The sequence below is a fragment of the Eublepharis macularius genome, chromosome 1 (assembly GCF_028583425.1).
Source record: "Eublepharis macularius isolate TG4126 chromosome 1, MPM_Emac_v1.0, whole genome shotgun sequence".
NCBI lineage: Eukaryota > Metazoa > Chordata > Lepidosauria > Squamata > Eublepharidae > Eublepharis > Eublepharis macularius.
Window position 1 is genome coordinate 37,327,514 of NC_072790.1, and position 14,065 is coordinate 37,341,578.

The 14,065-nt window shown below is 40.0% G+C and overlaps 1 protein-coding gene across 5 annotated transcripts in view; it reads right to left on the bottom strand.

The window, feature by feature from the left end:
* Positions 1 to 14,065, bottom strand: part of ZC3H13 (zinc finger CCCH-type containing 13) — a 64,565-nt gene that overhangs the window by 8,914 nt on the left and 41,586 nt on the right. For all 5 annotated transcript variants that reach the window (XM_054974567.1, XM_054974560.1, XM_054974552.1 and 2 more), the window contains 5 exons: positions 10,377 to 10,821; positions 9,159 to 9,259; positions 7,463 to 8,479; positions 1,231 to 1,743; positions 601 to 750 (listed from right to left, as the gene is read on the bottom strand). In XM_054974567.1, the coding sequence (XP_054830542.1) occupies positions 601 to 750; positions 1,231 to 1,743; positions 7,463 to 8,479; positions 9,159 to 9,259; positions 10,377 to 10,821 (2,226 nt within the window). The remainder of the gene's footprint in view (positions 1 to 600; positions 751 to 1,230; positions 1,744 to 7,462; positions 8,480 to 9,158; positions 9,260 to 10,376; positions 10,822 to 14,065) is intronic.

The window sequence follows — 14,065 nt, forward strand, 5'->3', positions numbered from 1 at the left end:
ATTCAATATGCTCATTCAACTGGATTTCCTTGCCTTAAAAAAGGTAGAGGAAGGTTTAAAAGACTCCTCACTTAGAAAAGTAGACTAAAACAAACTCAAATCTGGTAATGCTCTGATGTGATTTTGCTGGCATGGCTTTTTCTTCAAACAAACATACTCCAAGTATAAACATTAAAAACCTACTCTTTAGAACGTCCCTGCAATATAAATCAAATAATGGTGATCGGAGTCCAGGGAACTGATAATAGTAAACAACTGCTGTTAGTGCATACATTTTGGGAATATGCCCTCCTTCCGCACACATTGTAAATAACACCCACACATGTGGCTATCCCAGAGCAATAGTTCCATGCCCTGCTTGTTTTATAGGCTCTGATGTATGTTTTAATGGAGCTGTGAGGCTTCCTCAACTTCCAACACAGGTTTATATTTATGGATTCCATTTTTATCCTTTTCTTATGCAGGGTGGGCTTAATTCAGTTTCCTGGCATCAGGAACGCTTGCTTAATTCACATAATTTACGCAGGTGCCAGAGTTAAGATTTCCTGCACACAGAACTTCAGCACGGAGGGCTGACTCGCTTTTAGTGCCTAAGCTTACCTGGCATCTTCTCCTCATCCTGCTGATCCTCCCTTTTCTCAGCATCACCTGCCAAAATTTCATCCAGTTCATCGTCACTGATTGGTTCATATTCGCCAGCACCAGATCCCATTGACTGCATATCATCTATTTTGGCTTCATCATCTCCACCTACAGGGAGTGGGGAGGAGGGAAACGTCAAGATGTATCTACTGGCATCATTTCAAGTTCTACAATACTAACAGGAGCGAAATTGGGAATTTTTCAGAGCACGGAACCACGGAAGTTGGATAATATTTGGGCAGATGTTTAAAAACAGATGGGTAGAAAACTTTCCCCTTCCCATACACAGTTATGCTATCTTTTACCTGAACCAGGCGATGTCTTCTTTGTACAGTTAGCTACGTTTCTGAGGCAGGCCCATGCATCTCCGGCAAAATTTTAACCATGCCAGAGTGGCATGGCTGAAAAAAAAACAGGCACCCCTTTGAGGTGGCAACTACAATGCTGTGATGAACACCTGAAGTGAACCCAAGACTAGAATACTCAAATAAGGAGAAGCCGAAATACTCAGCTCTCCAGCAAGAGGACCCATTCACATATATTCCACTGAAATATATTAACTTTAAGTTGGTAATGTGTTTTTCCAACCTTCCAAGTTTTCCACTTTTTCAGATTCAATCCCATCTTCAAATCCTTGCAGAGGTCCCAAGTCTTTATCCAGTCTTTCCTTCTCTAAGGGGGTTGAGTCCAGGCAGATCCCTTCAAACTCCAGATTCTCTTTGACTGGTTTCGTTTCACTGTGCTTGGATCCTTCCGCTTGAGACGGGGCACTGAGGCCTCTCTCCCGTTCCGTACTCTCTGGCAGCAGCCTCTCTTTTTCCCGCTCCAGGTCCCTTCTTTTTTCCCGCTGCCGATCTCGCTCCCTTAGGCGGTCACGATCTCGGCTGCGTAACCAGTCTTTGTTTGCATCTCTGTCCCAATCTCTTTGCCTCCCCTCCCGTCTCTCCCTCTCCCGGTCCCGTTCACGGTCATGCTCGTGTCTCTCTCTCTCTCTCTCTTGCCCTCTCTCCCTACTGTCAAAGGACCCAGATCTGGAGTGCCCTTGGCGATCTGATTCAGGAGAGCTTCGCCTTGAACTGTGGCTTCGTGAATCTTGTCGATCTGAAAAAAATATTAAGAGGGTAAATGACTATGTAGCATATCAAATACGCTTTTTCAAACTATCAAAACAGAGCAGTATCTTTAACTTTTTAAAAAGTTAGAACATTAAGAATAAGGCTTTCAATCAAAAGCAAAACCCATGTTAGATTTACAGCTCTGTGTCTGTAACCCTGTTCACAAGTTACAGTGCCCATACAATATGTGTACAGTGCTTGCTTGCCTTTATACATGTTGAGTAATTCCACGTTGTGTTCAATGGATGTACAGCTGAGTGTGTGATTGGAAAGTGAACGTGTGTTGACTCTTTCTTACGAACAGAAGTATGCACATGCATGCAGGATTTCTGTGCATTCACTGCAACGTGAACAGGGCTAGAGATGGATAAAGAAATCACACAACTATGGTTTATGAGTTTGTCATCATTCTACTGGAAAAGCCACTTCTCAGAGCTGATGGACGCTTGGGAACTATGTAAAATATGGCCGGGGGGAAGAATCAGTGGACAGAATGCATCAGAATGAATGCGCAGAAACATGAAGACAATGTGAAGGTGCTGCTGGAGGTGTCAGTGGAATGGAGCCCTGGAGAACTGCCCTTTAAAAGGGAAGAGTCACACAGACTAGCTGTGCTTCAAAATTGCTTCTGGAGGGGGCAGCTGTGCTCAGAGGGTCTTTTAACCAGCTTCCACTGGTGAATCAGCAGCATAGTCCGCTGGAAGACAGAATCTGCAGCTGGTCCAAAACAGTTCTTTTGAAAGATCCCCCTTGCAGTCAGCTGGTTTCTGGACTTTATTTAAGATTCTGTTTTTTAACCTCCAAATTTACATGGCCGTGAAAAGAGAATCTTTTTTCTTATCAGGCCTTTCAAGCAAATTAGATCCATGTGATACGATCAAGATAAACAGCACAACAAAATAAAGCACTCTGAAAGTAACAAAGCAACGTTATAATCCACCATCACCAGGAATACTGACAAAAGCTGAAAGTTAATTTAAAGGAGAGTGCTATTTATAAAATTCAGTGAGAACCTGAGTGAACGATGCTTCTTCCGTTGACAACAAAAACTTAACAGGCTAAGCGCCATATGAATTTCAGATGGGAGGGCATTCCACATCCGGGGCACCACAACTGAGAAGGACCTGTTCTTAACACCAAAACGAAGGACGTTGGACTAAGGCCCCCAATGAAGATCGGCGGGAACATCCAGGATCAGATGGTACTTCAAGTAACCTGGTCGTTAGCTGTTTACAGACTTTTAAAATGTTACAAGCGAAAACATTCTGAATTGGGCGTAGAAGCAGACTGCCTGCCAGTGCAGTTGTTTTAAATACTGGGGAAATAGGTTCCCTACTGGAGACATTAATTAGCAAACTGGCCGTTGTGTTCTGCAGCCGCTGAAGCCTCCTAACCATCTTCAGAGGTAGCCCCATGTAAAACAGTGATCTAGCCTGAATGGGAGGTGATAACTGGGGCCAAATCTTGACCTAGCGGTTACTGAGTATGTGGTACAGGTAAGGGATACCCGGATTGGAGCTGTTAAAAGATTTCTTTTCCCACAAAACTGAACATACGAAAAGTATTAATGTTTATTCACACCAGCTATTCAACTGGAAACAACCATGGACATGTTCATATCAGTTCTTATTTTTTGTCCCGTGTGGTTCACTAATTTCAGTAGCATCTGCTTCCTAAGAAGAATATTTAAGACAGGTTTCACCTATTTCAGTGATCAAAAAACTGCACTGTTTCCAGCATATTTAGTCCCTACTCCTCAATACAGCGTTCATGAATGTGTGGTTCTTCCATTTCCTTTCTTTTCACTAAAGATAAGAACTTGGCTTTTTGCTGTGTGTGTGTTTGTAGGCATGCACGAGCACATGTATCTTTTTTCCCTTTTTTCTCTAAGTATCTAAACTTTAGACAAATACATGGTCCATAAATAATTATATATATCTATACAACTATAAAGAGAGGAATGGTCAGTATTGTGGAGATCTCTGGCATTGTATCCGTGAGCAAGGATTTTTTTCTTTTTCTTTTATTATTTCCTTTTTCTTCACTTTTGCAATGGGGTGGAAATTATTTTGGTGGGCACTTGTTAGCTGATTTACAGAATTATGGTTCTACTTATGTTTAAATTACACCCCCCCCATGTGTACTTTTTTTGATAAGTATTTTACATATAATAAGGTTCTATTATGTGATATCCTGAATTTATTCAATGATAAGGGAAGACAGTTTTATTGGTTGGATATACGATTGTGCGGATTTATGTTCAACGTTGTATCATGGAATGTTTAGGGCATGAGAGATGCTACTAAATGCAAAAAGGTTCTTTCCAAATTAAAAAATCTTAATGCTGATGTGGCCTTTCTGCAAGAAACGCATATAATGGCAAATGATAAAAACAAGTAGTGTAGAGAGTGGATTGAAGAGGTATATGTTACAGATACGTCCACTCAATCTAAGAATGTGTCTATATTATTACATAAATGTGTTTCTTCTCAGGTTCAAAAAGTAATAACAGATCCAAATGATCACTTTATTATTTTGGTACTGAAAAGTTTTGATTCTGTTATGGTTATGATTAATGAATATGGACCAAATGTGGATTCTCCGGCTATGTTTCATCAATGTTTCAGTAACTTGGTAGATCTAAAATATGATTACTTGTTAGTGGGGGGAGATTTTAATGAAATACTAAATACAGCTTTAGATCGAAGCACACCACCACGTAAGGAATGTTCATTCATGAGATCTACACTTAAAACCTGTATGGCTGAACTAGGTTTGACTGATTCTTGGCACATGTTACACCCAAAGGACAGAAATTATAGCTTTTTTTCTTCTTTACATCATAATTGTTTTCGATTAGATTATTTCCTTGTTTCAGCAGTGTTGATGCCTCTGATTGAAGCATGTGATATAGATGTAATTGTTATTTCTGATCAAGCCCCTATTTCATTAGTTCAGTTTCCTGACTGGTTAGCACACCAAGTTTATGGCATTTTAACATCTCTCTACTCAGTGATGAAACTTTTAAAACACAAATGATAGCTGAACTTGCAGAGTATTTTAATATTAACCAAGGAACTGCAAATACTGGTGCTATTGAATGGGTAAGTTGTAAAGCTTTTATTAGAGGGAGGATTATTGTATATGTGTCTCATAAGAAGCTTAGAAAAAAGGAATGAACATGAAAAACAACATGAAATGAACATGAAAAATATCTGTTAACTCTGCTACATCTCCCAATCCAGATCTTTATCAAGAGTTGCAGAATATTAAATATGAATTGAATCATATATTGTCAATGAAAGCAGAATATGCTTTGACGTGCCTGCGCTAGCCATACTGGGAAAGAGGAGCAAGATGGCAGATTATTTGGCAGAGAAAGAACAAGAATTATATTCCTATGACTGAGGAGAATGTAATGCATACTACCTCTATTGAAATAAATTTGGAGATTCAAAAATTTTACTCAAAATTGTATTGTAAGGGCAAAAAACCATTAAGAGAAGACTCAGAAACCAGATCGGTATAGTGGTTAAGAGCAGCAGGACTCTAGAGAACCAGGTTTGATTCCCCACTTCTCCACTTGAATCCAGCTGGGTGACCTTCGGTCAGTCACAGTTTCTCAGAGCTCTCTCAGCCCCACCCACCTCACAGGATGATTGTCGTGAGGTTAATAATGCACTTTGGAAACTGCTCTAAGTGGGCGTTAAGATGTCCTGAAGGATGGTATATAAATTGAATGTTGTTATACATTTCTCTCTCACCTCGATCTTCCATATTTAGATATGGTTTAGCAACAGCTACTTGCTGAACCTTTGCCTATGGATGAAATTAAGGCTGTGAAGGCCGTGATAATGAATATGAGTACTGGAATCTCGAGGACCAGATGAGTTCCCTATCAAATGGCATGCAGAGGGCTGGCTGCTGGTTTCCTGGACTGTCCTCCTCAATATGATCCTCGACTAATGGTAGCAGCAGAGCAGTGGGAAGGATTCTCTTGCTCTTCTCCCCAGTGGAGAATCGCCTTGCAGGTTCTCTTGCTCTCTTTCAAAAAGCCACCCTGGATTTCCTGCCTCCTGCTACGTCCCCTGTCCCCGAGCTCCCAGAGGAAAACCTGAGTGGAGAGGATTTTTTTTTTTTGAAAGATAGAGAGAATACTGCCTATTGCTCTTCTCTGTAGCGGAGAATCACATCGAGCGACCATTCTTTCTGACTACACTTCCCATGGAAACTTGCAGGAAACTGACACGTGAAGAACATGTGTCAGACATCTCCTGTAGTTTCCCTCTCATATATCTTCTGCTTCTAGGGATCTTAAGTTGTGACTCATTCAGCAAAAAATTATGTTTAGGGTATACTGGACTCCATAGCATCTTTTTACTAAAGGCTTAAGCACAGTGTCTAACTGCTGGCAGTATAATTCACAAAATGAATCTCCTAAGCCTGTTCTCTGGACATGTTTAGTCATTAGCCCTTCTGGGAGGACGTTATTAGTAATATTAATTTTGTGTTAAGAAACTAACTTATTTTTTAGTATATTAATGTAGTGTTAAACCACTTGCCTGCCTCTTGGAATCTAACCGATAATCAATGGAAATGGACCCTTCATGCCCTTACAGCTTCTAAAAAAATTATGCTTCAACACTAGAAAGACAAAAGCCCACTTCCTGTAAATCACTGGACTGAAGACGATATAAACTTATCAACATTTGAATGTACTGCATATAGAAGGCAACTGCATATGGACTTATTTTTAGATAATTGGAAATCTTTTATAGATATCTATGTATAGGTTTGCCACTAATGTTTTTGCAACTGGCATAGTTTCTTTTTCTTTTCTACAGTTCCCTATTTTCTGTTTTGCACTAGTAAAACAATAAAAATTGACTTAAAAAAAATTCCCTCTTCAAAGTTCCAAGGAGTAGAAAAAAGAACCAGAGAAGGACTCCAACGTCCCAAAAATGATCTTGACAAACTGAAGCACTGTTTAAAACCACCTCATCCTTTTACAAAAGAAGAGTACCTCTGTGAATAAAGATCCAGAGGAGTTAGCTGTGTTAGTCTGTAGTAGCAAAAATAGAAAAGAGTCCAGTAGCACCTTTAAGACTAACCAACTTTACTGTAGCATAAGCTTTCGAGAATCACAGTTCTCTTCTTCAGATGCATCTGACAAAGAGAGCTGTGATTCTCGAAAGCTTATGCTACAGGTGCTATTGGACTCTTTTCTGTGAATAAACAGAGGGATGGGTGCAGAGAGGAGAGAGGCTGAAGACTCTGAATTTGGGACTGGGAGATTGTGTACACAGCTGCCAATTTACTCATATCCCAGATTCCAAAGGTGCCTTATTCATTATCTCCTATGGTTCTATAGTTTCAATGGGATTTTTGTGAGTGTTTACTGAATGCGGGTGCTGATTTTAGCTCTGAGTTATTCTGAGATCTTAAATACTGCAGGAATCAGAATCTGATATGGATATCCTCCCTCTGTTAAGACAGCAGGAGTGCAAGCTTGTACATGGCGAGGAGAGGGAGGGCAGAAGAGTCACTGCACAGCTACTGTTATGAACTTCCAGTCTTTCGGTCTAACAGCAGATCTAGAGTCAAGGAGCAACCAAAAATATCAACAAGAAACTAGAGCCTTCTATTCACATGGTCTGCTCAAGTGATTTAAATAAGGGACTATATTTCAGTACAACTGGCAATACCTGAGGATGTGCTTCGGCTAGGAACTCCTCGTTTTAGCTGATCAATTCGTGATTTCCGTTCTCCGGTGATTTCTAGGCACCTTCTCTCCCTCTCCCTCTCTCTGTCACTGGAGCTGCTGTGTAGGATTTTCTTCATCCCGGTCTGATCGTCTCCACTACGGTGAGCAGAATCATTGGAAGGCGATCGGAGTCTACTTGAGGTACGGCTTCGATTACTACCGAGACTGCTACTGCGTTTCTGTTCAACTGGTTTGAGGTGAGGCACTTCTTCAACAACATGAGAGGTCTCCACAGTGTCACCTCTCGCTCGATGGCTGTTTCTATGGGGCTCCTCGGAGGGTCTTTCCAGAATAGTTTCTCCCCGTTCCGGAACATCTTCATCTGACCAGTCACTAAATGTCGTGTCTTCTCTTTTGGGGGGAGCTTCTACTACAACAGGCTTCTCAGGCACGACTTCCACCACTTCCTCTCTCGTGGTTACAGGAGGTGTCCTTGGGCCTTTTTTCTTCTTCTGGTGTGGGCCACTGTCCTCATCAGACGCCTCAGAATCTCCTTTTGATCTTTTGCGCTTCTTTTCAGCATTTTTCTTTTTCTGACCTTTTTTGGGAGAAAACACTTGGCTTTTCTCCACGACTGGCTCACTGACATAGCGCTCTAATGCAACATCATCATCTTTCTTTTTCTTTGTAGTCTTTTTCTGTACTTTAGATTTTTTCTTATCTTCGTGCAGGTGATCGACTGCCTCACGTTCTTCAGAAGGCCTAACGACAGTCTCTGGGACCCGGCTTCTTGAACTTTCATTGACTTCTCGTTGTTCTCTCTGTTCCCGTTGTTTGTCTCCTGAAGAAGCTCGCTCTTTGAAGTCGTTTTCTTCATAATGTCTGGAGCTGTCCTTCCTCTCTGGCTTTCGGTCACTCTCCTTCCATCGACTCTGCTTGTCTTCTGAAAGATGCGTAGGGCTAAGCGAGCGGGATTCTTGAGGTCGCACAACCTGACTCAGTAGTCGGCGTTTTTCATCTAAGAAAGATGAAAATAAGTCTGTTGGCATGACACTTTGTTTCTCAGCAACCCTTTCTGGCTATATCACTTGGGTCACAGAAAGGGGCATGTGTGCACTCCAGTTTTTGGGGTGAGAAGGTGCTGCTCTTAGGGAAAGGTACAAACTGTACTTTGAACTCCCAAGTTAACACACAGCTAAGAGGTTTGGCAAGCTCTTTGCAAAAATGCTTAAAGTATGCACAAGTCCCATTTTCTTTCACTTATGAATCACAAAAAGGAGAAAGGAAAAAAGCAAGCGAGTTTTACATGAGGGTTTTAAGTATTTTAAACAAGGCTATTAAACATATAATGACCATTCCACTGAGAGGAGGAAAGAAGCTGAGGAAGGTAACTAAGGGTTGCAGCCAGTGCTAGTCGTCTCAGGTGACGTCATGTTCACATTTGTTGAGCCCTGTACACATGCCCTTTAACATGGCACACACAGATGTGGCTTCAAGGAAGACAGAGGGCAAAATCTCAGAAAAGGGACAGACTACAAGAAGTAGAAAACTTTTACAAGAAATCATTATGCTTCAAGATAGCCTTGTAGAAAAAGTAGGAGAGAAGATCCTGTTTTTCAGAAATGCCTGCTTTCCTATGTAACCGGGTATGAATGTCTATCTACTTCTAATCTATATGCAAGTATTCTGCTACTTACTTTGATCATCTCCACTGTAGGCATCACTGTCAGGAGAATGCTCACGGCGACGCTTAGGCGACTTACGAGGGCTGGGACTACTTTCATTTCTGTGACGTTTTCTACCGGATTACAAAATGAACATCTTGTTTAGGTGTATGATCCATCTCTTCCTGGACACTTGCCTAAAAGCTTTTGATTTCTTCTTCTTCAGCATCTGCTGTTGGGATGTCAACTTGAATGATGGTTATATTGACAGGCTTCCATGAAGTCTGATTGGTATTATTTGGTCAGACTTTGCAATATAACTCCTAATTGCTTGTGCTATGTCTTGTCTCACTATTAGAGCAACACCATTTCTTTTGAGTTTTTCATTTCCAGAGTAAAATATTTCATAGTTTTCTGATTGAAAACATCATGATCCACTCACACTGGGATTACAATGTTTAAACTTTCCATTTCTCATTTTACCATTTTGAGTTTACCTTGAATCATACTTCTCACATTCCTAGCGTGAACCATGGTAGGTTCAAAATCATAAACAGAGAAATGAAATGTTTAAACATTGTAATTCTAGACAAGAGTGAACTAAAGTGGACAGGATTAGGGCATTTTCAGTCAGAAAATTACAAAGTGTTTTCCTCTGGAAATGACAATCTCAGAAGAAACAGTGTTGCTTGAATAATAAGACAATACGTAGCACAAGCAATCAGGGCTATAATGCAAAGTCTGACAAAATAATATCAATCGGACTTCACGGACAGCGCGTGTAGATTGTGACAACGGTGCAATTTAATTGCCCTGTTGATACCCAGCTCTCCGTGGCTGGGAAATTAATATCATTTGGCTGGTGGTCCAAAGACCCAGTGCAACATAAACCTGGCATCCAATATACAAGGGTCAGCTAAAGCTGTCTCCATGCAGGCCTGTGCCTCAAGGCCATAAAATACCACACTAAGACAGCAATGTGGAGTGTGCATAACCACAGTCACAGTCTTAAAGCAACACCACAGGTAAACCCAACCCCAACTCATTTGCTGTCAATATCCATCTATGAGCACAAACTCTCCCCCGAAGTCTGCTGATGTATGAAAAAAATCCTGCCAGAGGGATCACTTCCAATGTTTAGATCAATGGAATGGCAACAAGAAGCAAGTGTCTGCTACCAGACAGAGACATCAGAATTATAGCTCCAAATTACTCTGAACATTTTGTTCACTATTTAAAAAACAGACTTACTTTGATTTCCTCTCTTCACGGCTGTCTCTTGTGCTCCTTTCTTCACGAACGTCTTCTCTCTTGTCTCTGCGTTCTTCTCTTCCTCTTTCTTTATCATCCCAGTCTCTCTGACGCTCTCTTTCTTTCTCTCTTTCCCGTCCCCTTTCTCGTTCCCGCTCTCGTTCCCTTTCCCGCTCTCTCTCCCTCTCTCTTTCCCGTTCTCGCTCTCTGTCATGTTCCCTTTCCCGTTCACGCTCTCTATCCTTCTCCCTTTCTCTCTCACGTTCTCGTTCACGGGCACGATCACGTTCAGCTTCTCTCTCTCTTTCCCGCTCCCTCTCCCGGTCCCTGGTTCTTTCATCTCTTCTGTCTTCACCACGATCTACTCTCCGTTCTTCGAGTCGTTCATCACGTTCAAGGTCATCGTTCCTTCCTTGGTGTCGTATGGGTGAGCTTGGTCTCTGATCTATAAAAGCAAACAAATGCATACAAAATGTTGTACAGATGGTATTTAACACCGAAGAAGTTGGCCAATGGTAATAGCCAGATGTCTGATAAATGTTGGAAATGTAAACAGCATGAAGGTTCATTCTATCATATGTGGTGGACTTGTGATAAGGCTAAGCAGTTCTGGGGGGATATAGTTAAAGTTATGTCAGATATTTTACAAAGGAATATAAATAAAACCCCGGAATTCCTGTTATTATGTATGAACCTAGAAGATTTTGATAAAATAGACAGAGTTATGGTGTTTTATATGATTACGGCGGCCAGAATGTGTTATGCACAGATGTGGAAGACTCAGGAGATACCATCTATGGAAGACTGGATTCTGAAAGTCTTGAATATGGCAGAAATGGACAAATTAACAAGGAAATTGAAAGAACAAGAAGAATTGGACTATACATCAAGCTGGGAAAAATGTAAGAAATATGTGGAGAAAAAGTGGGACATGAAGGGGAAACTGTGGTCTTTGGAGAAGTAGGGGAGATAGAAACTTACTTAAGGTTAAAAAGGGGTATATTTTACTGTATTTTATTGGATTAGTATAGTATATTTACAGGGGAGTATAATTATGAGTAATAAGGTTTTAGGGAGTATATGTGAGATATAGATAATTGGTATGTAAGGAATAGTATGTTACATATATATATGTAGTTTTTGTTTTTTTAGTTAGTATATGTACCTATTATTACTTGTATAATTTTTATATTTTTAACTAAGATAAGCAATATAGTTAGGGTAGAGTGTTAAGATAATTAAAGAGATTTGATAGGTATAATATAGATATATATTACATTATTACATTATTATTATAGACTTTAAGAATTTATATGATATACTTTTTAGATTAAGTTGGGTATGGTAAACTGCTGGGAGTCACCAGAAAAAGGTGGGGGGGGGGAAGGATGGGGAAAATGCAACGGGGTGAATAATGATAATGATTTCTATATGTATGTTTGTAAACCCATCCAATAAAAAATTCTTTAAAAAAAATAAAATAAAAGCAAACAAATTAGGTAGGCTCTCTTTGCTAGAATGAAGACTGACTCTCTTGCTCCCCCACATGATACCTGCACAAGAACACTCAAGATGCAAAAGCCACATTTTCTGCAGAGAAGAGGAAATGTATTCATTTCTTTGTAGAAATGAATACATTTCTACAAAGAGGACCACACAAAATGGCAACTCGTTTCCTGTATGGATCCTAGTGCTTTACATGTGGAACTATAATTTGAGATGCAGTAAAGGTGGGTGTAAAATATATGCCACAATGATGTAAGATTATAGAACTTTGTCACCTAGTCTGAGAATTTATGGCAAAGAGTTTGATAATTGGTTGCTGGAAAGCCCAGGTGTTGGTTTTTAATGTACACCCACACACTCATGGAAAACAGGAATGGGAAGTATCCCCTTCATCAAATTGATATGTAACAATTCGATAAACCTAAGAACTGAAAATATTTTTGGTCCCACAGAGACTACACAAGCGTCCTGCCTCTTTCAAGTGTGCTCAACTTAGAAAAAGATGGGAACAGAGGAAAGAAAAAGACAATGAGAAGGGAAGAGAAACAGAACTCCCAAAATGGCAGAAGAGAAACCAACCAACTCAGCCACCCATAAGGAACATCCCCTATTCAACAATGGAAATAATGACCAGTGAAATTCAGTTCACTAAATCAAAATAAATTTTTTTAAAAAAACAAAGTAATGTGACAAACCGACATAACACTGCAATATGATAACAGATCGTTTGAAAAAGACATAAAAATAAGGATGTGTTGCTGGGAACCAAGACTGAGATAATTCATACTATGGTATTCCCTATTACTATGTACAGAGGTGAAAGTTGGACAGTAGGACAAAAAAAATTGATTCATTTGAATTGTGGTTCTGGAGGAGAGTTCTACTCATACTGTGGACAAGCAAAAAACCCCAAATAAGTGGGGTTGAAGATCAAATCAAATGCTCCCTAGAAGCTGAAATGATGAAACTGAGGTTATTGTACTTTGGTTTTACCAACAGTTCACCAACATTTAACCAAATGTGGCATGAATAGTCAAATGGTCAGACCTAGTTCTTCAATCATGCATAAAAAACCAAGTAATGAGAGATCATGGAATGTATTTTTAGTGCTGAGAAGAACTGAATTTTTAACTGGTAGCTGGCCTCTGTAACTGACACCTTTCAATATAAAACTCAGTATCTGAATGCATCAAGTTCTTTCTCCTGCTGACAGAAGAGCACATGAAGATAAAACTTAGTATTGTAACAATATAAAACATCAATGGCTAGGAAGTTTATAATAAGCAGCAGCATTTTGGGGGACATTTAGCGCTGTAGCAGGAGGGGGGAGGGGGAGAAATTGTGTTCGACCGACAAAAATCCTTCCAACACCATGGCAGCAGATTGATAGAGACTTGATTAAACGGAACAAATTAAATCTGTCATGGCTGGGAAGAATAGCGGCAGTCAAGATGAATGTGTTACCACGGATTATGTTTTTATTACAAACAATTCCAATTATCAGAGACAGAAAGCAATTTGAAAAGTGGCAGAGGAAGATTTCCGATTTTGTATGGGCGGGCAAGAAACCTCGAGTAAAAATGAAAGTGTTGTGCGATGCTAAAGAGAGAGGTGGACTGCAACTGCCAAATATTAGACTATATTACGAAGCAGTTTGTCTGGTCTGGCTTAAAGATTGGATGTCATTGGAGAATTGTAAGCTACTAACTTTGGAAGGCTATAAAAATTGTTTGGATGGCATGCCTACTTGTGGCATGATAAATTGAAGGCTGACTCTATGTATACCTTCACCCAAATAACTTTTATATTTTTTCCAGATTGTGAAGAGACTTCTTCTAACAATGATGGCATTGTTAGAAGAAGTCTCTTCACAATCTGGAAAAAATATAAAAGTTATTTGGGTGAAGGTATCCCCTCGTGGGTGGTACCATTCAAAATTATCGACCTGAGAGCTATTTATAACAGAGACCAATGTCTGTCCTATAAAAAGATTCTTATCCAGGAGCAGAATATGATAAGAATTAAAACAGAAGAAGAGCTAGCTTCTTGCTATGGATGGTTTCAATATAGGCAGATAAAGGACTTATATAATTCGGATCGTTCAAAAGATGGAATTAAATGGAAGGATTCAGAATTGGAAGAAGTTATACTACAAGAAAGCAAGAAGAAAATTTCAAAAACTT